The following is a 24055-nucleotide window of genomic DNA, read 5'->3' on the forward strand; positions in this document are numbered from 1 at the left end:
GTTCAGTTGTGACATGCATTCAGGATGCAGTTTTCAATTTAGCCAGTTTAGCAGCCTCATTAAACCCTGTTGTTCTGCATTATGGGAATGATTTAAGTAATTTCAGCTTGCTACAATAAAAAACTTCATCCTGAACGCATGTCAGAGCTGCACTGTGTGCCAGCGCCCTTAGCATGGTAACCTGGGGCCTAATGAATGCCCCGGGTCTGCTTGCAGTGTATGCCCATCAGGCTGTACCTTTCTGGTGAAGCCTGATGGTGCCTGTCAGCATAGCACTGACAATATAATACGCTGTACTGCATATGTACAGTGTATGATAGTAGCGATCAAAAGATCACCTGTTAAAGGCCCCTTACGAGAATAGTAAATGGTTAAAAAAAAATCTCCAAGTTAAAAAACGCACCTTTTTCCATTGAAAAAATAGCAAAACGGGACAGTGGAGAGCCGGACAAACATAACTTTTGTAGAACTTTTATTATCAGGAATAGTGTGAATAAGTTTTATTTTGCCTTGCTTTCTGAATTGGGCTGCTTTAGAGCCCCTGCCCTTTTCTTAGAGTGACCGCTGTAGCACCCAACCAGGAGACTACTACAGCTGTCAGCAGAGGCAAGTGGCTGATAAGCATCTCAATGCAGAGCGAAGCACCAAAGCACTAAGTTGTATCTTTTAAAAGGGTTGTCTCATGAGGATAACCTGTCCATACACAGTGTAGCATAAAGAGACATCATAGAGAAGCTCTTGACCCCTGTCTGTGAGCCAAAAACAAATTATGGGGAGCACATTGTTTTGGTTGGTACGATAAAATGTCATCAGTACACAAATGGGTGTTTTGGTTTTTCTTCAGATAAACATCTATGGCCAGCTTAAGGCCTCATGCACATGACTGTTGTGTGTTTTGCGGAACGGCATGGACAGCCATTGATATAACTGCCTATTCTTGTCCGCAAAACGGACAAGAATAGGACAGGTTATATTTTTTTTGCGGACCACGGAACGGAGCAACGGATGAGGACAGCACACGGAGTGCTGTCCGCATCTTTTGCAGCCCCATTAAAGTGAATGGGTCCGCATCAAAGCCGCCAAAACTCCGGCTCGGATGCGGACCAAAACAAAGGTCGTGTGCATGAGGCCTAAGACTGGAAAAACTGTGCAAGTTGTGATTATAGATGCTAATTATGACATCTCATCATTTTTTTAATAGGGGAAAAGTCATTATCACCTCAATTTCTTAAAAGTGAAGACAGTCAAAGTTATGAGTTCAGATCCATCCTGAGCTTTGGGGTACAGTCACCGTAAGTGTTTCAAGAATGTTTTCTCATTTCCTACCCAATCCATGCACTAATTGGTTCCAAAAGATAGAGATTTCAAAAAGCAAGAAGGACAGATACATTTTGTCAGAAGTAGCGTCTGTCCTCTGCCCAAGATGGACACATAACAATGGTTATATCTATGGGCAGCTACATGAGACCCCATTATAAAAAGCTTATCGAACTTAACACATGGCTTGCTGGAAGATTTAAATACAAATAGAGAGGAGTGCACCTACAGGTATACATCAAATGGCAACCATATAATCTATTCCTCGTCCGTGGATGCATCGATTGTAACAATCAGCACTGTGGGTCATGGCACCGCTGGCACTGCAGCCTACGATGCATTACAAACATTGATCAATTGTGTGTGCATTTCTTTTTTAAAGGGTTACTGAGTTTTCAGAAAACTTTTTCAAAGACTTCTCAAAAGTTTTTATCGGTGGAGGTCTGAGTGCTTAGACCCATTGCTAGAACGAGGCGAGAGAAGCGCTCACATATCGCTCTTTCTCTCTTTGCTGCAGGTGACGAAGCGAGACGGACATAATAGAAAGTCTGTATCTCCCGTCTTGATTCCGTCTCCTTCAGTGAGGAGAGCGCTTCTCTGTCCTCGTTTTAGTGATCAGTGGAGATCTCAGCACTCAGACTCCCACCGATCAAAACTTTTGATGCGTCTCTGAACAGGTTTTCTGAAAACTCAGTGACCCTTAAAATAATTCTTTATTACATTTTCCTATAAATGGCCATAATACTATCAGAATACACAATCCCAGTCTCACCCCATCACCCACCCAATCAGGAAGAAAGATGGAAAATAAATGCAGCCTTTATTTCCTATTAAAGATGACTATTATAGTCCAGAAGTCTCACCCAGGGTTTTCTGATCTTATAGAGTTCATTATGAGCTTTATTTCCCACGCCATCTTCTCCAGTTTTCTATTATACCCTGCTGCATTTATCCATTCACTTATTATGGAAGCCGTATTCTGCAGACTTCACAATTAATAACTACTCTTGAAATAATATTCTAGTTAAATCCTGTTTTTTTATTTTTTTTTTTTATATCAATTTAGTCTGATATTTTTAATGGCCCCTAAAATACAAACTGCAGGATCTATACTTAGAGAGGAATTGAATATTTAGTTAACCCATTGCGCAATTTCAGTCCAATAGCTAAACAATTTAGGATAGTGCCAAAATAGAGATTTTCCCTGCGTTAAAGGGGTTTTCTCACTTCGGTAAATAGCCTTTATCATGTAGGGAAAGTTACTACAAGCCACTCACTAATGTATGGTGATTGTCCATATTGCCTCCTTTGCTGGCTTGATTCATTGTTCCATCACATTATACATTGCTCATTTCCAGGGATTACGACCACCCTCTAATCCAGCATTGGTGGTCATGCTGGCACACTATAGGAAAAAGCCCCGGACTGTGGGAGTGTGCATAGGCATGCAGCGCGGCAGCTCCCGTCCTGGCCATGATATATCTGATACAAAGGTGGTCATAACCCCTGGAAACGAGCAGTGTATAATGTGATGGGAAAATGAATCCAGCCAGCAAAGGAGGCAATATGGACAATCACAATACATTAGTAAGTGCCTTGTATTTACTTTCTCTACATGATAAATGCTATTTGCTGAAGTGAGACGACCCCTTTGACTCCTCCATGAAATAAGCTTTTTTTCTGTTTCCTGTACTCCTATTTTACAAAGAAACATTGAAGTATGATATAATTGACTTAAAAAACTTGAGAAACCTCGTGTGAGACTTTTGCAGATATCACCGATATTCATTTGTTCATTTCAATAAACTTTAATTGCACTGATCCAGAGGACCCCTTTCATTTTTATTTTGCATGGAAAAGTATCATTCTCAATGTGGTTCTTCAAATTTTAGGGATTGCGGTGCCTTCTTTCTAAAATAATCTCGCTTACATTTTTCCAGGCCGAAATATTCTGCTAGCACAAAAGAAATACTGGCCCATTTTGCTGAAACTGTCTACTGTGTAGGTCTGAACGTTCCACCTAACGGAAGCGACCCGCGTGTGCCCGTGATGACCTGGAATACATGTGCATTTACCATACAGTCTATAGGTAAGGATGTGATCACCGTTGACGTACAACAAACCCCGAAACCGGCTCATGTGTTACAATGTAAGTTGTTTTCTTGCAGAGAGTTTACTAAGGGATGACGACAAACCTTTGTTTGGTTCCCTGCAGAACCGGCAGGTAAGGGTGAATGAAAAGATGGAGTTAAGTGAGTCGGACATTAGACAGCAGCTTCCCAATGCTTCCTGTCTCTTAAGAGCATTATCTCCGAGCATCAGTGTTTAAGAAGCTTTTCTATCTTGGCTTATACTGGCGTGACTTACATCATGACCTTTTTATTATGACTGCATCAAGCTGACTTCAGTATACACCAGCAAGGTACTGGACTCTGTAAGGAGCATACTGGTGTGTATGCTTGCAGGACTGCTTTTACGCTGGGTTCACACCTAAGCGCACTGAAGGAACGCTCTGTATGCGCGATTTTATCGGGCGTTTACTTTTCGCGGCCGGCAACAAGCTTACTTTTCGCGGCCGGCAACAAGCAAACGCCCATTGTCGCGCGTTCCCGGAAGTCTTTGTACGGGAACACGCGAAAATACGCCCCAAAGAAGCTCCTGTACTTCTTGGGGTGTAGGGCGTTTTACAGCCCCTCCCCCCCTCTCTTGCATACCCGCACTCTTGCATAACCCCTTTAATTTGGAGGCAATGTCAACTTATTCTGTATGGAGCACTAGTCTTTTAGTTCCATCTGTATATTGGTAAAAATCCCAGTGGCTCTTTGCCACCAACAGTCAGTGTACGTCTCCATATGCATCCAAGGGGTAAAGCTGTGCAGGTTACAGGGGAAGCAGTCGTACCAACGGCCCCTCTGACACATAAGAAGGCATCAGTATTATAAATGGCACATGGCAGGATGGAGCCCTGCTACAGATTTTGCTTTGGAATCCAACAGCTGCTACATTTCTTATGGCCGTTTTGGTCAGTGATAGATTTTAGGCTGCTTTCAAATGGGCGATTGTGATCTGTGAATTACGCTCCGTGTGACAACCATATTCGCCAGACTGACCATGATGCTGTGAGCTCCAACCCATCACTGTCCTGTACTCACCGCATCATTTGAGTACAGGAGAGTAAGGCTACTTTCACACTTGCGACAGAGTGATCCGGCAAGCAGTTCCGTCGCCGGAACTGCCTGCCGGATCCGTCAAAACGTACGCCAACTGATGGCATTTGTAAGACTGATCAGGATCCTGATCCGTCTTGCCAATGCATTGAAATGCCGGATCCGTATTTCTGGTGTCATCCGGAAAAACAGATCCGGCATTTATTTTTTACACCTTTTTTTTCGGTCTGCGCATGCGGTTTTATCTCTGTCCTGATCAGTCAAAAAGACTGAACTGAAGACATCCCGATGCATCCTGAATGGATTGCTCTCCATTCAGAATGCATAGGGATAAAACTGATCCGTTCTTTTCCGGTATAGAGCCCCTAGGACGGAATTAAATGCCGGAAAAGAAAAACGCTAGTGTGAAAGTACCCTAAACCCAAAGTCAGGTTGGAATTCACAGTCAGTTTGGCTCAGACGAGCTGCAGTTTGTTTGGGAACGCAGCCATCACATGGAACCTGTTTCACGGACCACACTTTCCCTTCTACAAGCAACCTTTTATTGAATATCCTTGTATGTTTAGCGTGTACCTTGGGAAAGCTCCCAACATTCACACTCAATATGCTCACAAGGTTATATTATCCAGGCATGGGCCAAAAGAGTGTCATTCTGGCCTCTGCCTGGTAGGCATCCATCAATATACCAGAAAAGATTATTGCATACATTAGTAGACAAAGCCAGGCAGAGGCAGAAATGACACTAAAACGTGACAATAAGTGTAATTATATGATATTGACATTCCCAATGGGATTTGGTTTTCACTTAAAGGGGCTGTCCCACAAAGTATATTTCTCATTTATCCGCTTTCGGACTGATGAAAACAACCAGAGCTGAACTCAGCTGTCTGTGTCAGACCCCTGGACAATGAATGGAGCCACACCGCATATGTGTGACCACCACTGCATTCAGACTCCTCAACGCGCTCGTGCAGTAAGGTGGAACATGGGGCACAAGACCACCGTTCTAGTGATCGTGGAAGCCGCACCAATCAGACATTTATCACCTGTCCTGTGTATAGGTGATAAATGTCCTTTAGTAGGATAACACCTTTAAGAGTCGGCAGCTGTGTTCATTTTGCCCCTGAATAAGCATTGTGTCATATAGCCCGAACTAGAACTATATCTGATGACGAGTGTACTTTTTATATTAATGTTTATTCATTTTCCAGTATTGCCTTCTATAACTTTTATGCTTCTTCCAGCATTCTGATCTTAAAACCTTAGTGAAATTTGCTGAAGCACAAAGAGTCACGTGTCATCAAACTACAATACAGAGCCATCTTGTGCAGTTACTTGCAGGTGGGTTGTTCATACACCGTATATACAAAGCTGTGCTTAGTTATATACCGGTCACTAGATATATGCCTTGTCTAATGCTATATATCTTCCACTGATTAAAGGGAACCTGGCAGCGGCAAAACCCATCCCAAACCGTCAGCAGTACCTGCAAGTAGCCGGCAGTGAGTTTCGAATGATGGTTTTCTTACTGCATTCTGATGAGGCAGAAGTATGAAAAACGTTCTTTTATCCTCCGTCCGCGCTATTTTCCAGTCAGGCTTGAAGTCACGCCAGGCAGCGGCCTCTTTGCTTCAAGTCAAGGTAACCGAGCCCTCTTCCCTGTCCCTTTGCTGTGACTGACAGCTGGCTGTCGGGCATAAGCACTGTCATGGTCAGTCACAGGAAAGAGGGCGCAGTTACCTTGACTTGAAGCAAAGAGGCCGCTGCCTCCGTGACTTCAAGCCTGACTGGAAAATAGCGCGGACAGAGGATAAAAGAATGTTTTTTCATACTTCTGCCTCATCAGAATGCAGTAAGAAAATCATCATTCGAAACTCACTGCCGGCTACTTGAAGGTACTGCTGGCGGTTTGGGATGGGTTTTGCCGCTGACAGGTTCTCTTTAAGGCTCCATTCACACATCCGCAATTCCATTCCGCATTTTGCGGAACGGAATTGCGGACCCATACATTTCTATGGGGCCGCACGACATGCGGCCCCGATCCGGAATTATGGACCCGCACTTCCGGGTCCGCAATTCCGATCCTGAAAAAAATAGAACATGTCCTATTCTTGTCCGCAATAGCGGACAAGAATAGGCATATTCTCTTAGTGCCGGCAATGTGGGGTCCGCAAAACGCGGAACGCACATTGCCGCTGTCCGTGTTTTGCGGATTTGTGGATCCGCAAAACACACACGGATGTGTGAATGGACCCTAAAGAGGGGCTTTTTCATATTGATGACCTATCCTCAGGATAGGTCATCAATATCAGATTGGCGGGGGTCCGACACCCGGCGCTCCCGCCGATCAGCTGCATGAGTAGACGGTGCGCTCAGTGCCGTCTCCCGTCTCAATTCCTGCTCTGCTGCTGTATGTCTATGGGACAGGAAGAGAGAAGGGAGGCGGCACGTGCACACAGCGCGCTCCGTCTCCTCAGGGTGCTGACCGGCGCGGGTGCTAGGTGTTGGACCACCGCCGATCTAATAATGATGACCTATCCTGAGGATATATGAAAAGGCCCGAAGAACCCCTTTAAAAATGTGTGAAAGAGATGTACTTGATGACTGTGTCACCTGTCCTACAAATGAATGCCAGTGATAAACAAGGAATATACTGTATTTCCCATCACTGTTTGTCAGTCTGAAGCATTTTCTACAGGATCACAGGCACAAAAGTTTTGTCAAGAAATCCTGCAGAGAATAAGAGGTTAATGTCCTGCTAATCTCTCCCATCTTCGGCTGGGGGTTAACTAAGGGGGTACAGGACAGGAGGAGGAGGGGGCATAGCTGAGCTGGGACACCCAGAGATTTCTTTATATATTTCTCAGTTTTAATTGTAATATGACACAAACTAGGGAAAGGATGAAGTGCTGAACTATTTTCTTTCTGCATTTTCTCTGTTTACTGTTTCTTTAATGGATTTATTAGCTTTAAAGGGGTTTTCTGGGAGTTCTATACTAATGACTTATACTCTGGATAGGTCATCAGTATCTGATCGTGGGGGTCAGACACCCAGTACCCTCGCCGATCCTCTGTTTGAGAAGGCACTGTCACTTACAGTATCGCCATGGCCTTCTCCAGCTTTTCCTAGGCCATGTGATGTCACATTTATTGGTCACATGGCCTAGGCGAAGCGGAATGGGGCTGAGCTGTGATACCAAACAAAGCTGCTATACAATGTACGGCGCTATGCTTGGTTTACTGAGAGAAGGCCGCGGCACTACTGCGAGCGCGGTTGTCTTCTGAAACAGCTGATCAGTGGTGTTCCCGGGTGTCGGACTCCCACCAATCAGATACTGATGACCTGTCCAGAGGTCTCTCAGCTCCCATGCGGCAGCCCCCATTCTCCTGCTCACTCCAGATTCGGCATGACAAAGGTCTAAATGTGAGCGAAACGTTGCTGGAAAGAATCTGAAATTTTGATGCAAATCTTTTTTTGTTATGTGGATTAACCCTTTCATTGTTTAATACATGTGACTTACTTTGCATCAAGAAGTGTGCCGTAAAATTATTATATCACTATCCAGAGGAGAGGTCATCCGTATAAAACTCCCAGAAAACCCCTTTAACCGTTATATTCAAAATTCAGCAACGCATTACTATTTTCGTTAGGTTTCTTAGCATATTAGAGGTTTTCTTTTGCATACTGGTAACAGGTAGCAGAAAATGAAATCTGTATACAAAAAATGAATTTATTGTGTTAAGGAAAAAAAAAACGTATCCATTTGGTCAGAAATCCTACGTCTGTAATTTTCTGTAACTGATCTGAATCAGTAACTCTTGCTCTTTCATTCACAGTGTTCTTGCCTAATATAAACCTTGAGGGAACGCCGTCCTTCCTGTCCGTGGATGTGTTCCATCTTCTGGTAAGTTTTTCTATATTCACGCAAGTAAAATATTTGTAGTAATATCAGCCGTATTACCCACCATGCATATTATTATGTATCATCATATCCGTGCATAAGTCAGAGCTGAAGCTTGTTTGTTTCTCATCTTTTATCATAGGTGGGGTCAGTTTTGGCCTTTCCATCTTTATACTGTGAAGAAGGTGTGGGGCTGCACCCATCGTCTTTAATCTCTTCATACAACCATCTCTACCTCTTCCATCTGCTCACAATGACTCATATTCTACAAATCATCTTCTCATCAGCCACAGGTAAAGAGATATACTGTTCTGTACATCAGTCTGAAATGGTTTTGTTTTGTTTTTTCATTTAGGGGAGCTGACAGAGCTTACTTATAGGTGGGGATCTGACTTCTAGGGCCCCCATGTTCTGTAGACCAACTGCAACTGCGTTATCTTTTTCTCAGCACAGTACAACTCCTCTCATGAATAGTGTTGAGCGAACTTCTGTTTTAAGTTCGGCGTCTAAAGTTCGGCTTCCGGTTAGCGGAGAATCCCGATATGGATTCAGAATTCCGTTGTGGTCCGTGGTAGCGGAATCAATAATGGCCGATTATTGATTCCGCTACCACGGACCACAACGGAATTCGGAATCCATATCGGGATTCTCCGCTAACCGGAAGCCGAACTTTAGACGCCGAACTTAAAACAGAAGTTCGCTCAACACTATTCATGAACCAACCCTGCCCAGAGAACTGATATATAGTGTGAAGGAGGCTGAGTTGCAGTTCCTGCACAGCTAACATTGCACAGTGGAAAAATTATGATGGACCAATGTTCTTAAAGCTGGATTAACATGGCCTGATGTTCTGACTGATTATCGGTAATGAACTATGAACACTCGTGACCGATAATCTGCCTGTCTAAAGGTGCTGCAGATCACCCGATGAACGAGCGAAACTCTCATTCATTGAGGAAACGATCTGAGGTGCGGAAACCTCATTCATCATTCCCGAGCAGTAGATTGTGTTGTCTAAACAGCATTCTGCTTCCCAGTAAAAATTATTTTGTATAGGGATGAGCGATCACAGTAGCCATCGCTCATCCTCATACTGTGGAGGTGATCGTTGCATGTAAATACAGCGCTTCACCTCCACTTAAGGCTACTTTCACATTAGCGTTTTTCTTTTCCGGCATAGCGTTCCGTCACAAGGGCTCTATACCGGAAAATAACTGATCAGGCATATCCCCATGCATTCTGAATGGAGAGTAATCCGTTCAGGATGTCTTCAGTTCAGTCATTTTGACTGATCAGGCAAAAGAAAAAACCGTAGCATGCTACGGTTTTATCTCCGTGAAAAAAAACGGAAGACTTTCCTGAATGCCGGATCCGGCATTTTTTTTCCATAGGAATGTATTAGTGCCGGATCCGGCATTCAAAATGCCTGATGACATTGCCTGATGACACTGGAAAAACGGGTCTGGTATTGCAATGCATTTTTCTGACTGATCAGGCATTTTTCAGACTGATCAGGATCCTGATCAGTCTGAAAAATGCCTGATCAGTCAGAAAAAATGACATGCGTTTGCATACAGTTTGCCTGATCAGGCAGGCAGTTCAGGCAACGAAACTGCCTGTCGGAATCAAACAACGCAAGTGTGAAAGTACCCTAACAAGCAGACGATCTGCTCCTCACAGCATTTAAATGGCATTAATGGGACGCAAACCAAAGTAAGTTTTCAGGACATGGTTGAAATTAAATAAATCAATGCATTTTTACTGCATAAATGTGTACTTTTTCTAAAAACTAAAGTGCTCAGATACAGAAACAATAGGTTTGCTCAAAAGGTAGACATCTCACCTGTTTCACGTCTTCTATATAAAGTATCTACTGTTAATAATAATAATAATAATAATAAATTACCCTCAACATTCATACAATATGTTCTTTTGTTCAATCTGTTGACAGACTGTGTGCCATCTGCCATGCCAGGTGACTGTGAAGAAGCTCATAGTGCAGCTGCCCTGTGTCAGGACCTTTCACTGCTCATTGACGGGTTAGTGTGCTGTTTAGACAGTGATAAATATGTATATGAATATGGTCCACGAGTAAAGCAATTTCCAGGGGAAATCTGTAAAAAAATAAAAAATTAATGTTGTCTGGGCCAAAAAACACTGTCCATTGCATTTATGCCGCAAAGTGGCCCGATCCTATTATAGTCATAAGGCATCCGGCGGTGATCTGTTGAATCTGGCAATGTCGGATCATGCCAGCCTGCCGGAAACATTCACCAGAGATGTAAACGTGGCCTAACTCTGTGGGGTTTATGCAGTGAATTGATATATTTGTTTATTTTTCTTCTGCACGTGGACTACAGTTCAGTGGCTTGTATAAAGATGTCCCTATATCTTAAACAGCAGTCATCTTGGCCGAGCGTGCATGTGTTTTTAATGGGCAAAGGGGAATAAGCCACTGCCAGATCCCTCTGCCGATGGCTTATGTCCCACAGGGAAAAAAGAATCGGACACCCTGAAATCCAATATGCCTGACGCACAGATAATCAGCCGGTCATGGTCAAATCGGTAGATACAGTCCCTGTGCTTCCGAGAACAGCCGAACAATGGGGTGCCAGGTTTCAGACCCCAACCTATCTGATTTTAAAGGCAGTCTCCCACCAGGAAATTCGCTAGTAAACCAGACTCAATGCCTCGTAGGGCTTGCTCAGCTGAATGTAATTGATACCTTTCTCTTAGTGATCCATTGCTTCATTCTGGAGAAAAAGTACTTTTAGTCCATATACGCAAATGAGCAGTTAAGTGCACTCTGTGCACCCTTGCTCCTCTGACAGCCCCTCCCTCTCCTTGGTTGACAGGGTCAGGTCCCTGCATAGTCATCTTGCTTGGCCTTGTCAATCAAGAAGGAGTGGGTGAGGCTAGCCAAGAAAGGGTGCACAAAGTGGCTTGGGTCCGCCCTTGGTGCACTTAACCGCCCATTTGCACATTGATTAAAAGTAACTTTTCTCCCGAATGAAGCAATGGATCTCTATAAGAAAGGTGTTATTACATTCAGTTGAGCTAGCCCTACAAGACATTGTGCCTGGTTTAATGGTGAATTTCCTGGTAACCCATCCTAAGGATAGGTCATCGATAATTAAGTCCCAGAAAACGCCTTTAATTTGCCATTTTTACTTGATGGCAAGATACATTTAGCAGAACTAAAAACACATCTCTTCTTTACACCTTTTAGGCTCTTATGCTTATACGCTGTTCTATAGTTAAATCACACATCACTTTTCACCTTTGTTCTAAGGCTACTTTCACATCTGTGTTTTCAATTCCAATGTTGAGATCCGTCATAGGATCTCAATAGCGAATGAAAACGCTTCAGTTTTGTCCCTATTCATTGTCAATGGGGACAAAACTGAACGAAACGGAATGCACCAGAATGCATTCCGTTCCATTTGGTTGCGCTCCCATCGTGGACAGAATAACACTGCAAGCAGCGTTTTTCCTGTCAGCGATGTGGTGCGGAGCAATGTAAGTCAATAGGCATGGATCAGTTTTTTCTGACACAATAGAAAACGGATCCATCCCCCATTGACTTTCAGTGGTGTTCATGACGGATCCGTCATGGCTATATAAGACATAATACCGGATCCGTTCATGACGGATGCAGGCGTTGTATTATTGTAACAGAAGAGTTTTTGCAGATCCATGACGGATCCGCAAAAAAACAAAACACTGCTAGTGGGAAAGTAGCCTCATGCGTGTTCCATCACTTTAGTGGAACATTTCCAGAAATGTATTTCATTTGATGCCAAAAATTTAGAAAGTAATTAGTTGTTTTGTACCATGGATATGTTACAGCTTTAGAGCAGCTGATCTTCCAGGCTGGTATATCTGGGACTGCGTGAAGAAGGGTATTGTCCCTTACCTGCGGTGCTGTGCTCTGTTCTTCCACTATTTGCTGGGAGTGACTCCACCGGATGAGCTGAAGTCCTCATGTAAGCTTACTAAAGACGTCTAAATAATGTATATTGTGTGTATATAAGGTATATATAAAGTTACCAATACTGATCATCTAACATCTGCCCCTTTTATGTTTATGGGACATTGTTCAGGGGCTGCAAGGTGAGGAGAGTAAGTCATGTGCAATACAAGCTTCAATATTTCTTCTGTCTTTTCCCCTATGGGGCATATATTGTGCATGTTGTTGGTCTCCACAACTACAGATTTTCTCTACCATTGCTGAAGCCTGACACTAGTCTTTAGTCTGTATTAATCCGACAGCTGTATTAATCTTACAGCTGTCACTTCAGTTCACCCAAAGGGCAGAAGGGCTCAATCCATGCAGTATCTTTAATTAGATGTGAAGTGAAGGACTCTCTGAGTTGGAGTGTGCACTATCATGTCTGTGCTGTAGCACTTAAGGGATGATCATCTTGCAGTGTAATGCTGCCACTGATTGCCCGATAAACGAGCAAACTCTCATTCATTGGGCAATTGTGATTTTTTTTAAGCACGCTTGCAAATCATCGATAGCCGGTGGCAGATCATGCAGTCTAATTACGCTAATTACGAGCTTCCGCCGGCAAACCACTAGACAGCATGGGGATGGGTGATAGCATAGCGATTGCTCCTCCCCATGCTGCGGATGAAAACACTGCATATGATAACGGCCGGGAAGGAACACTTCCCTCCTGACAATCGCCTGCCCGATCAGGGTGTCTAATACTAGGCACTGTTAGACACTTCTACACTGCGTGCAGAATTATTAGGCAAATGAGTATTTTGACCACATCATCCTCTTTATGCATGTTGTCTTACTCCAAGCTGTATAGGATCGAAAGCCTACTACCTATTAAGCATATTAGGTGATGTGCATCTCTGTAATGAGAAGGGGTGTGGTCTAATGACATCAACACTCTATATTAGGTGTGCATAATTATTAAGCAACTTCCTTTCCTTTGGCAAAATGGGTCAAAAGAAGGACTTGACAGGCTCAGAAAAGTCAAAAATAGTGAGATATCTTGCAGAGGGATGCAGCACTCTTAAAATTGCAAAGCTTCTGAAGCGTGATCATCGAACAATCAAGCGTTTCATTTAAAATAGTCAACAGGGTCGCAAGAAGCGTGTGGAAAAACCAAGGCGCAAAATAACTGCCCATGAACTGAGAAAAGTCAAGCGTGCAGCTGCCAAGATGCCACTTGCCACCAGTTTGGCCATATTTCAGAGCTGCAACATCACTGGAGTGCCCAAAAGCACAAGGTGTGCAATACTCAGAGACATGGCCAAGGTAAGAAAGGCTGAAAGACGACCACCACTGAACAAGACACACAAGCTGAAACGTCAAGACTGGGCCAAGAAATATCTCAAGACTGATTTTTCTAAGGTTTTATGGACTGATGAAATGAGAGTGAGTCTTGATGGGCCAGATGGATGGGCCCGTGGCTGGATTGGTAAAGGGCAGAGAGCTCCAGTCCGACTCAGACGCCAGCAAGGTGGAGGTGTAGTACTGGTTTGGGCTGGTATCATCAAAGATGAGCTTGTGGGGCCTTTTCGGGTTGAGGATGGAGTCAAGCTCAACTCCCAGTCCTACTGCCAGTTTCTGGAAGACACCTTCTTCAAGCAGTGGTACAGGAAGAAGTCTGCATCCTTCAAGAAAAACATGATTTTCATGCAGGACAATGCTCCATCACACGCGTCCAAGTACTCCACAGCGTGGCTGGCAAGAAAGGGTATAAAAGAAGAAAATCTAATGACATGGCCTCCTTGTTCACCTGATCTGAACCCCATTGAGAACCTGTGGTCCATCATCAAATGTGAGATTTACAAGGAGGGAAAACAGTACACCTCTCTGAACAGTGTCTGGGAGGCTGTGGTTGCTGCTGCACGCAATGTTGATGGTGAACAGATCAAAACACTGACAGAATCCATGGATGGCAGGCTTTTGAGTGTCCTTGCAAAGAAAGGTGGCTATATTGGTCACTGATTTGTTTTGTTTTGTTTTTGAATGTCAGAAACGTATATTTGTGAATGTTGAGATGTTATATTGGTTTCACTGGTAAAAATAAATAATTGAAATGGGTATATATTTGTTTTTTGTTAAGTTGCCTAATAATTATGCACAGTAATAGTCACCTGCACACACAGATATCCCCCTAAAATATCTAAAACTAAAAACAAACTAAAAACTACTTCCAAAAATATTCAGCTTTGATATTAATGAGTTTTTTGGGTTCATTGAGAACATGGTTGTTGTTCAATAATAAAATTAATCCTCAAAAATACAACTTGCCTAATAATTCTGCACTCCCTGTATTACATGCAGCAATCTCCTCCACAGCATGATCACTATGCCATCGCTCGTCCCCATGCTGTACAATGGCGGCAGATCGTAATTAGACAGCACCATCTGCCGCCGGCAAGCGATTATTTTTAAGCATGCTTAAAAATGACAATTGGCGGATGAACAAGTGTTTGCTTGTTCATCGGGCAATCGTCGGCAGTATTACACTGCAAGATGATCGCTAACTAGCATTCATATTAACGATCATCGGGCAGAAAATCTGCCCATGTACTACACCCTTTAGTCCCTCTAACTAATCTGCATTTTAAATAATTAGAAATCAGGCAGAATTCTCACATGAAAAATAGAGATGTTTATTCACCCATGCTGGAAGCGCGACGTTTCGGCTCTATACTGGAGCCTTTCTCAAGCCAATGATGATTATAATCTGCATTTCACCCATTTCTTTTACAGTGGCTCCAGAAGAGCAGCTGGAGGCTCTGTGTAGCTACCTCTGTCTCCCTACTAACTTACTTGTCCTTTTCCAAGAGTACTGGGACACTGTGAAACCACTTATTCAGAGGTACGATTTCTGCAGTATGTTTTAGCATGTGTGCAAAAGTACTGTAAATGTTAAATATTTTTATTAAAGTGGTGTTACAATGCACCAGCAAGAGTAATATTAGGCTACTTTCACACTAGCGTTTTAGTTTTCCGGTATTGAGATCCGTCATAGGGGCTCAATACCGGGAAAAAAAAACGCTTTAGTTTTGTCCCCATTCATTGTCAATTGGGACAAAACTGAACTAAACAGAACGGAGTGCTCCAAAATGCATTCTGTTCCATTTAGTTGCGTTGCCATACCAGAGAGCAAACCGCAACATGTTGTAGTTTGCTTTCCATCCTGGGATGCGGAGCAAGACGGCATGACCCCCAATGCAAGTCAATGGGGACGGATCCGTTTTCTCTGCCACAATAGAAACTTTCAGTGGAGTTCATGACGGATCCGTCTTGGCAATGTTAAAGATAATACAACCGGATCTGTTCATAACGGATGCAGATGGTTGTATTATCAGTAACGGAAGCGTTTTTGCTGAACCCTGCCGGATCCAGTAAAAACGCTAGTGTGAAAGCAGCCTTACGTATAATTCAGGTTACATAAGTTGTCTTCAAGCCAGAAGCCTGCTGCCTACAATATAAGGTTTTCTGCACATTGCATTCAAACTTTACATTTAGCATATGCACCAGGAAAAGCTACCAGTGTATATGGTATATATTTCAAATATTCCCATCATGGAAGCCAAAATAGTGTCCTTTTGGCCTCCAGCCCAAGTCAGTAAGCCAGTACAAATGCTACTGTGTGCCTGTGCAGTGATATATACTAGAGATGAGCGGATTTCATATTTTGAAATTCGTTCACGCTTCGTTTGCTGGTAAAAGCAGAATGTGCCTGTGCCTGAGCCTCCCTTCTCCTGTGTTATCTAAGTGAACACAGAAATATATGTTGTTTCTCCTAGACCTTGGCCCCTGTATCTGGTGACTCACCGCCTCGGTCCCACCTCTGATCCCCGGTTCCATCCATGACCTGTGAGCCAGTCCTGGCGGTCGCATGTCTCCTTGGGTGGTCGCCACTTTTCTACTCGGGGCATCGGTTCACCCGCTCCCGGCCTCCTTGTTTCCCAGTGCACTCTGCTCTCTCCCTACATTGCCACCCCAACCGGAAGTTCTTCCGGTCGGCCCCGCCTGTACTCGAGGCCCCGGCTCTGCAGCCTACTGGGCCGCATCTTCCAGCGTTTCTGGGGCAGGATTTGTATTTTCGGAGCACAAAAATTTTGCGCCCATGCCTTCGCCAACCAGCTGCCCAATAAGTTCTGCCCCTGCCTTCTGCTTAACCCCTTCCTTGCCTGTGCTGAGGAAAGTGCTTACTCAGCTCTCTGCTGAGGCTTACAGTGCTGGTCATTAGTACAGACAGATGTGGGTTCAGTTCTCCTAGCTCTGCTCTGCTTTGTTAGAATTGAGCTATATGTAAAAAAAAAAAATATATATATATATATATTTATAGATTATTAACCCTTGGAGCTATCTGATCCTTCTGGACCTAGTTCCCACGCCATTCTGTAGGCAGATTTTCTTTACCCTGCCGCTAGATACATACGTCCTATAGCGTAAGCGGAATCCTGGCACTACCGCTGGATACCGCACTCCCTGTAGCTTACCCTCCTTCCATAGGCGGAGTAGTTACACTATCACTGAATTCCGTGAGTCCTGTCACATTCCCTTCCCTCCTTAGGCGGAATATGTGCTCTCACCACTGCTCCCTGTACATTCTGTAGCATACCCTCCTTCCATAGGTGGAGTAGTTGCCCTTGCACTGGATGCCGTACAGCCTGTAGCATTACTCTCCTTTTATAAGCAGCGTAATAGCACTACCGCTGGATACTGTACAGCCTGTGCCATTACCCCCCTTCCGTAGGAGGAGTAATTGCACCCCCACTGGGTACTGTATGGCCCGTTGCATTATCCTCTTTCCATGGGCAGAGTAATCTCTATCGGCGGAGTGTTTACATCCTGTTGGTTCCTATACGTCCGGTAGCATAGCCCTCTTTTCATGGGCGGAATATTTACACCACCACTGGATACTGTACATCCGGTAGCGTTACCCTCCTTCCAGAGGCGGCGTAGTCGCACTACCACTGGATCCTATGCTTCCGGTAGCATTACCCTCCTTCCGTAGTGGGAGTATTTGCACTTACTCTGGGTACTGTACATTCTGTAGCATTACCCTCCTTCTATAGAGTAATTGCACTACCACTGGATCCTGTACAGACTATCGCATTACCTTTCTTCCTTAGGCGGAGTATTGCACTTCCACCGGATACCATACGTCCTGTTGCATTAACCCCTCCGCAGGCGGAATAATTACTCTCATACTGGATATCATCTGTCCTGTCGGCTTTCCCCCTTCTATTGGGGGATTAGTTGCACCACAATTGCGTGCAGGAGACCCTGTAGCATTACCCTCCCCCAATTGACGGAGTAGTTGCTCAACCAGTAGTGCTTGCACTACCAGTGGACGCTGTACATCTTTTCGGTTCCCCTCTTTCCGTCAGCGGAGTAAGTCCACTACCACTGGAAACTGTTCCTCCTATTACTTTATCCGTCTTTCTTGGGTGGAGTAATTGCTGCAACATTGTCTACCGCGACTACTCTCATTTGTTCCTTGTCGCATGGCATCCCGTTCCATTGGTGGCCTATTGGCTAGACACGGTACCTACAATCGCCTTATCCCCCATGATAGGTGGTATTTTGGCACTACTGCTGGATGCTGTGACTGCTTCACACTACCCCCCTCCTCAGGTAGTCTTAGTTTGTATTGGTGTCTGGCACCTATGGGGCAGCCTCTGTCTTCCAGGTCGGCCTGTAGCTCTATCGGGGCGTTGGCATACCTCATACCTTTCCTCGAGCCTTGAGTCAATAGTTGATTATCACTGGCACGCCCGGCATCCACACTCCTTCCGTTGGTGGAACGTCTGCTCTGATGTGTTGCGCTAGCACCAATTCTTGGTAGCTATTGCTGTTGTACTCATGTTCAGGTGGAGTCTCTCCTCTGACCCTAGAGGCCATAGTTGTTGCTATCGCCTCCCCCCTGTGAGGAGGCAATCTTTGCGCTGCCCATAGATATTCTGGCTACTCCGGTTCCATGGCTACTACTGCGTGAACTCTTCCCAGAGGAATTTTTGCGTTCATCCTTCAACTGCGGCTTACATGACGCATGGGCGGGGACACTACATTTATGGTTTTCTCCACATCCCCTTCCTCCATGTGGAGTATCGGCCCTGGCATTCCGGCGGTATCTACACAGCATTCCTCCTTCTAGGCATGGTAGGCATGGTGCCTTCTCGCTAGTCGTAGTTGTGATCGTGTCTACATTTCCTTCTTCCTCAAGGGGCACTTTGCTTATGTTCTGCCATGACACGCTGCGGCTGAGGGGTTTGCTCACTTCTGCTGGGAATTAGTACGTTTTCTGTACCTGGTATAACCTACTGATTTCTATGGTGCTGGCTTAGCGCCTTGTTCCTTTTACATGTACCGCATTGCCTCTACAATCTACTACGGTGACAGCACCAGCATTCCCTCCGCGTGGAGTTTGGGTATGCACTTATTCAGTTTGCATATGTGAGTTGTCTGCATGGCTCCCCTCACCGGGTCGAGCGGTCGTACTGCCCTTGTTGTCTCCCCTAAGTGCTGGTTTTCTACTAAGTCGCATCGGCTGCTTCTACTTCTCGCCTTCCGCAGGGAGAGTAGTTGCGCTGCCCCACATACTGTTACTGCCTGCTCGGCCAGTGTTAATAGCCATTGGGTTCTCCTATGCCCCCTTTCTGCTGTGGGGTGCTGCGCGGGTGGTATTGGTTCTGTTACCAGTTTTTTTTTCTGGGGCTTTGTGGCGTTCGGGGTCCACACTCCCTTCCTGGCGCAGTATTTTTCCTATCTCTGGTTCCTGTCTGCAGCTTCCGATTAGGTCTGCCAGTTCAGGAAGCCTTTCATGGAGAATCAGACGGCTTTTCTCTTCTCTTATTCTGGAATTTAAGGTCCTCCTCTACATGCCTCTGCTTACCACATTGGCGTTTTCCTGGGAGAACATTCTTATGAAGAAACCCCCTTGGTCATAGGTCTGAAGGGGACATTTTTTATCCCGGAGGACACTCTTTCTCTGTTAGGTTACTCCCCAATTTTGTCAGTTTTGGGTCGGTTCCACTGCCTTGTTCACTTTGGGTTTCTTCACTCCCTCAAGAATTTTTTCTTGTGGGCCATTCTCATGCTTGACTTCCAGGTTCTCTAGCCCTGACTTGTTCGTCATGGTCCTGCTGGAGTGTTCTTCTCTTCTGGCAGTCCGGTATGGTGTGTGGGGCCTTTGCCTTCGGGCATCCCTACTTCTTCCCCCATGGGGGGCAAGTTTTGTCACATCTGCAGTTCTTTGGCCCTTGTTTTAAAGACGCCATTTATAAGTTCGTCTTTTTCCAATCAGTATTCTACTGAGTGTTTGTTTTCTTTTTTCTTGGGGTTTTGATCCATGGGCATCACTCCTGGATCCGGGCTATGTATTTCTCTCCTGTATCTTCCGCAATTGCTCCGTTGCTTCTGGTGACTGACTTGTCTTCATTCTTGTCCATCTTGTGGATATTCTGTATGCTCTCCACTTCTTCTGAAGTCTCCTAAGCCGTGACTTATATTCCCTGGGCTGTTCTTTATTCTGCCCAGCCGGAGCCTCTGCGCCTTCAGCCGCTCTCTGACTGGCCTTCCGGGGAATGGGTCTTCTTGTCCCTTTTCAGGGTTCCTGGTGCGTCTTTCCCCCGCATTTCTCAATGATACGATTGAGAAAATAGGATTTTTTGTGCTTACCTGTAAAATCCTTTTCTCGCTGAGTTCATTGGGGGACACAGCTCCCACCCTGTATGTACATTGCTGGTTCTCCTAGATGGGTCCTTCTGGTTCTTGATGATGACCCATCTCCGGTTTTCTTCCTTTTTATTGTTTTCTGTTGGCTTCTCTTGGATGCTCCTACTTAGTATCGCCTCCTAGTGGCAATGGCTATACCTATGGTCTTCTGTGTCCACCAATGAACTCAGCGAGAAAAGGATTTTACAGGTAAGCACAAAAAATCCTATTTTTTCTTTCACTTGACCCATAGGTAGTGATACTTAGAGAACCTGTCACCATAAGATGCAGTCTACAGGCATCATGTTAAAGAGCACAGATACTTACCGTATTTTTCGCCCTATAAGACGCACCTGCCCATAAGAAGCAGCTAGGTTTTAGAGGAGGAAAATAAGAAAAATATTATTTTCAAAGATGTGATTTTTATGGTACTTTAGTCTGTACTGTATGTAATGCATATAAAACTCAATAAAAATATGTTTCAAAAAATGTAAGGATGGACAACACCAGTGGATTATTTTTTTTACAAAAATCCACACCTCTAATCCCCATTCTGATGACCGTACAGTAATAGTGCCCCCTTAGTACCTCCCCACACAGTAACAATGTCCTCTTAGTGCCACCTAACAATAATAATGCTCCTTAGTGCCCCTCAGATAATATGATGCCCCCTTAGTGCCCCCCTCACAGTAGGATGACTCTTAAGTGCCCCCTTACAGAAGGGTGATCCCCTGGTGCCATCACACAGTGATGTCCTCTAAGTGCCCCCTCACACAATATGATGTCCACTCAAATGCCCCCTCATGGAGTGATGCCTATTAAGTGGCTTCCACACAGTTTGATGTCCCCTTAAGTTGGCCCTCACACAGAGTGATGCCTTCTTAATTGGCACCCCTCATAGAGTTAAGGCTGCTTAAGTGCCTCTCAGATACAGTTATTCCCCTCTCATGGTTATGCCCCCTTAGATTGCCCCCACATACTGATGCCTCCATCATCCATCATAGTTATGCCTCCTTTAGTGGCCCCATACACACAGTTATGTCCCCTTAGATGCTCCCCACACAGTGATTTCCCCCTTCATATTTATGCCCCCTTTAGTGGCCCCCCTTATACACTTATGCCCCCCACACAGTTATGCTCCTTTTAGTGGACCCCTACATAGATATGTCCTCTTTTAGTGGCCCCTACATACAGTTGTACCCCCTTTAGTGGCCTCCCTTACACCGTTATTTCCCCTTAGATGGCCACTGCTCACAGACCTATGCCCCTTTAAGTGCCTTGCGTTAAATGCTCACTTACCTCGTGTTTCCCTAACTAACAGAGGGAGGGGGGGGTTGGGGGACATCTGCTCCGCTCTTTACTCTGCTGTCTGTGGCCACATCACGCTTGCCAGCTCTGAACTATGGAAAGCAGGGGAATGGTGAAGCAGGGAGCTGACGCCTCCCTTCCAGCTTCTTGCTTCACCATTGTATTCAACTGTCTCCATCCTGAGGATGCAGATATAGCTGAAGGCGGGACATGCAGGGATCCAGGCAGCTGGATGCGGACCGCGGTCCGCCCGTGGAGTACTCCTGTTATGGAGGTAGAGGAGTTCAGCAACTTGTGGTAAATGATTCTTTAAATCTCTGCTCTTTCTGAGCTCTGTTGCCCCAGTGGACTGTCTTGTCAGTGTCTGCATACAAACCTACACACTGAATGTTATCAATTACTGCTAAGATGGCTCATTCAGGGGGCAGAGATTTCAATGTATAAATTACAAGTTTTACTGAATCTTTTCCCACAAAAATTTCATTGCACTTTTTGGTGACAGGATGTCCTTTACATAAACATTGCAGATCTTGTAATAGCTCATACATAATTGCTTGTGGCTTCCTTTATTAGTTAGTGTTTTAATTTTTTCTAAGCCACCCCAGAGACAACATGTAGAAGATACACAAATCTCAGCGCTGTGCCTGAGAAGGTATTAATAAATGAGTACACCATCTGATGTCTGGCTGTCTCACACATTGCATGAACTATGAAGTATGACTGAACAGCTTTAGTCACTTCAATTAACAGTCTGCAGCTGTCACAACTGTCTCTTTGTTCTCTAGGTGGGGATCTGACCCAGCTGTTCTTAGCGTCCTCGCTGGTAAAACAAGTGCAATCAGGTTAGACCACTGTTAGAACTATTTCACTAAGATTACAGAATTGTCCGTGGGCTTAAATTTTTTTTCTTGAATGGTCTTTATTAAAAAAAAAACATTCAGCAGCTTTGTCATAACGGGTTAACTTCTGTCTAGCTTTGAGAATTGTTCTTTCACTTTGTGCCCGGTAATCTAATAACCCATATCTCTAAATTACTTATAGCTCAAAAACACCTATTTAAGCCACTTTCTTATCAGTAAAATACGACTTGAGGTATAATGAGTGTTTATAAGATCAGATATAGGGAGCCATCAGCCAAGCTGCCTGACAGAACACAGTAAAAACACAGAGCATTGTACTAGAGAATCTCAAGGCTGTGCAGAGAAAGGGGCTCAACATTTTTAATACAGACCAATTGAAAAAGTGATTTTTAGCTCAAAATGAGTACAATGCAACAATAAAGACAAATTGCCCCAAAGGTGTCCATAGCCTTTAAGGGCATTTTCTACTTAAATGCTTTATAGCAAGTCAGTTGTATATGCCACAAAAGTGAGATTGGTGGGGACACATCCACCCATATTATTTCCTGTACATTTTAATACAATCATAATCAGTACACCCTTAGGGTACATTCACACGACCGTATAATTTTACTCGCATCCATTCCGCATTTTGCGGAATAGATGCGGATCCATTCATTTCTATGGGAGAATAAAATGTGCGGACAACGTTCAGTATGTTGTCCGCATCTCTGTTTCCCATTTCTAGTCCGCAATAATATAAAGATTGTACTTCTATTGTCCGCACAGATCGGTCCACAGCCCCATTCAAGTCAATGAATCCGCAAATTGTGGATGACATACGGAATGGTTTCCGTATGTCATCCGTTTTTTGCGGATCCGTTTCCGTATTTTCAAAGGCCTTAATAATTCTTTTTTTTTCTCTCTTTTTTTTTTTCTTCCGTTTTTTGCGGACCGTAAAAAATGGAAGACATACGGAACACAAACGGAAGTCATTTGTCCACAAAATTTGCGGACCCCAAAACAGAAAGGACTACACACGGCCGTGTGAATGTACCCTTATTTTCAGGATTAGGGGTGGTCCGAATGATCGTGCCCCAAATCAACCACACTTTTATTTAGTATGTTAGTGTAAAACAATTAACAGTTAGGGTCCATTCACACGTCCGTATGTGTTTTGCAGATCTGCAAAACATGGACACCAGCAATGTGCTTTCCGCATTTTGCGGACCTCACATCGCCAGCAGTCTCATAGAAAATGCGTTTTCTTGTCCGCAATTGCAGACAAGAATAGGACATGTTCTTTTTTTTTGCGGAACGGAAGTGTGTATGCGCACACGCGGATGCGGACAGCACAATCCAGCCCCATTGAAAATGAATGCGTCCGCACCTTCTCTGCAAAATTGCGGAACAGATGCGGACCCATTTTGCGGACGTGTGAATGGACCCTTAATACAATACAATGAAAGAACAATTAAGAGTAGTAGATTACACAGAACTGTAATGTACTGTGAGAAAACCTGTAATGCATGCAGTACTACAGAGGCAATACTATACTAAGTCTCATGATTGCACCATATGGCAGCAGACCGAGTACCTAAGGGGTTATAATATGGACCAATGTGCTTCTGTACAGGGTCCATATGCATGGCTTTGTTGCATGCAGGGACCCTAAGGTCATTGTGCTAAGAATCTGCATTGCAGAAAGCAGGTTTTTGGAGAATACTGTTAAAAAGATTTAGGCGGATGTGGAAAAAATGCTGCAAAGTGAGAATGCTTCCAAAAATAGAATCAATGCAGAAAATTCTATGTAAA

At 44.4% G+C, this 24055-nt stretch overlaps 1 protein-coding gene across 2 annotated transcripts in view; it reads left to right on the plus strand.

Moving 5' to 3' along the window:
• UBR1 (ubiquitin protein ligase E3 component n-recognin 1) overlaps nucleotides 1-24055 on the plus strand; it is a 144732-nt gene that overhangs the window by 104328 nt on the left and 16349 nt on the right. For both annotated transcript variants that reach the window (XR_005774952.1, XM_040412845.1), the window contains exons 34-43: nucleotides 1202-1292; nucleotides 3258-3406; nucleotides 3486-3541; nucleotides 5729-5825; nucleotides 8322-8389; nucleotides 8529-8679; nucleotides 10338-10425; nucleotides 12236-12372; nucleotides 15132-15240; nucleotides 22187-22243. Coding sequence is in view for 1 of the 2 variants with exons in the window: in XM_040412845.1 (XP_040268779.1) it covers nucleotides 1202-1292; nucleotides 3258-3406; nucleotides 3486-3541; nucleotides 5729-5825; nucleotides 8322-8389; nucleotides 8529-8679; nucleotides 10338-10425; nucleotides 12236-12372; nucleotides 15132-15240; nucleotides 22187-22243 (1003 nt within the window). In the remaining variant the exon portion in view is untranslated. The remainder of the gene's footprint in view (nucleotides 1-1201; nucleotides 1293-3257; nucleotides 3407-3485; nucleotides 3542-5728; nucleotides 5826-8321; nucleotides 8390-8528; nucleotides 8680-10337; nucleotides 10426-12235; nucleotides 12373-15131; nucleotides 15241-22186; nucleotides 22244-24055) is intronic.

Source organism: Bufo bufo, chromosome 11 (assembly GCF_905171765.1).
Source record: "Bufo bufo chromosome 11, aBufBuf1.1, whole genome shotgun sequence".
In the NCBI taxonomy this organism is placed as follows: Eukaryota; Metazoa; Chordata; class Amphibia; order Anura; family Bufonidae; genus Bufo; species Bufo bufo.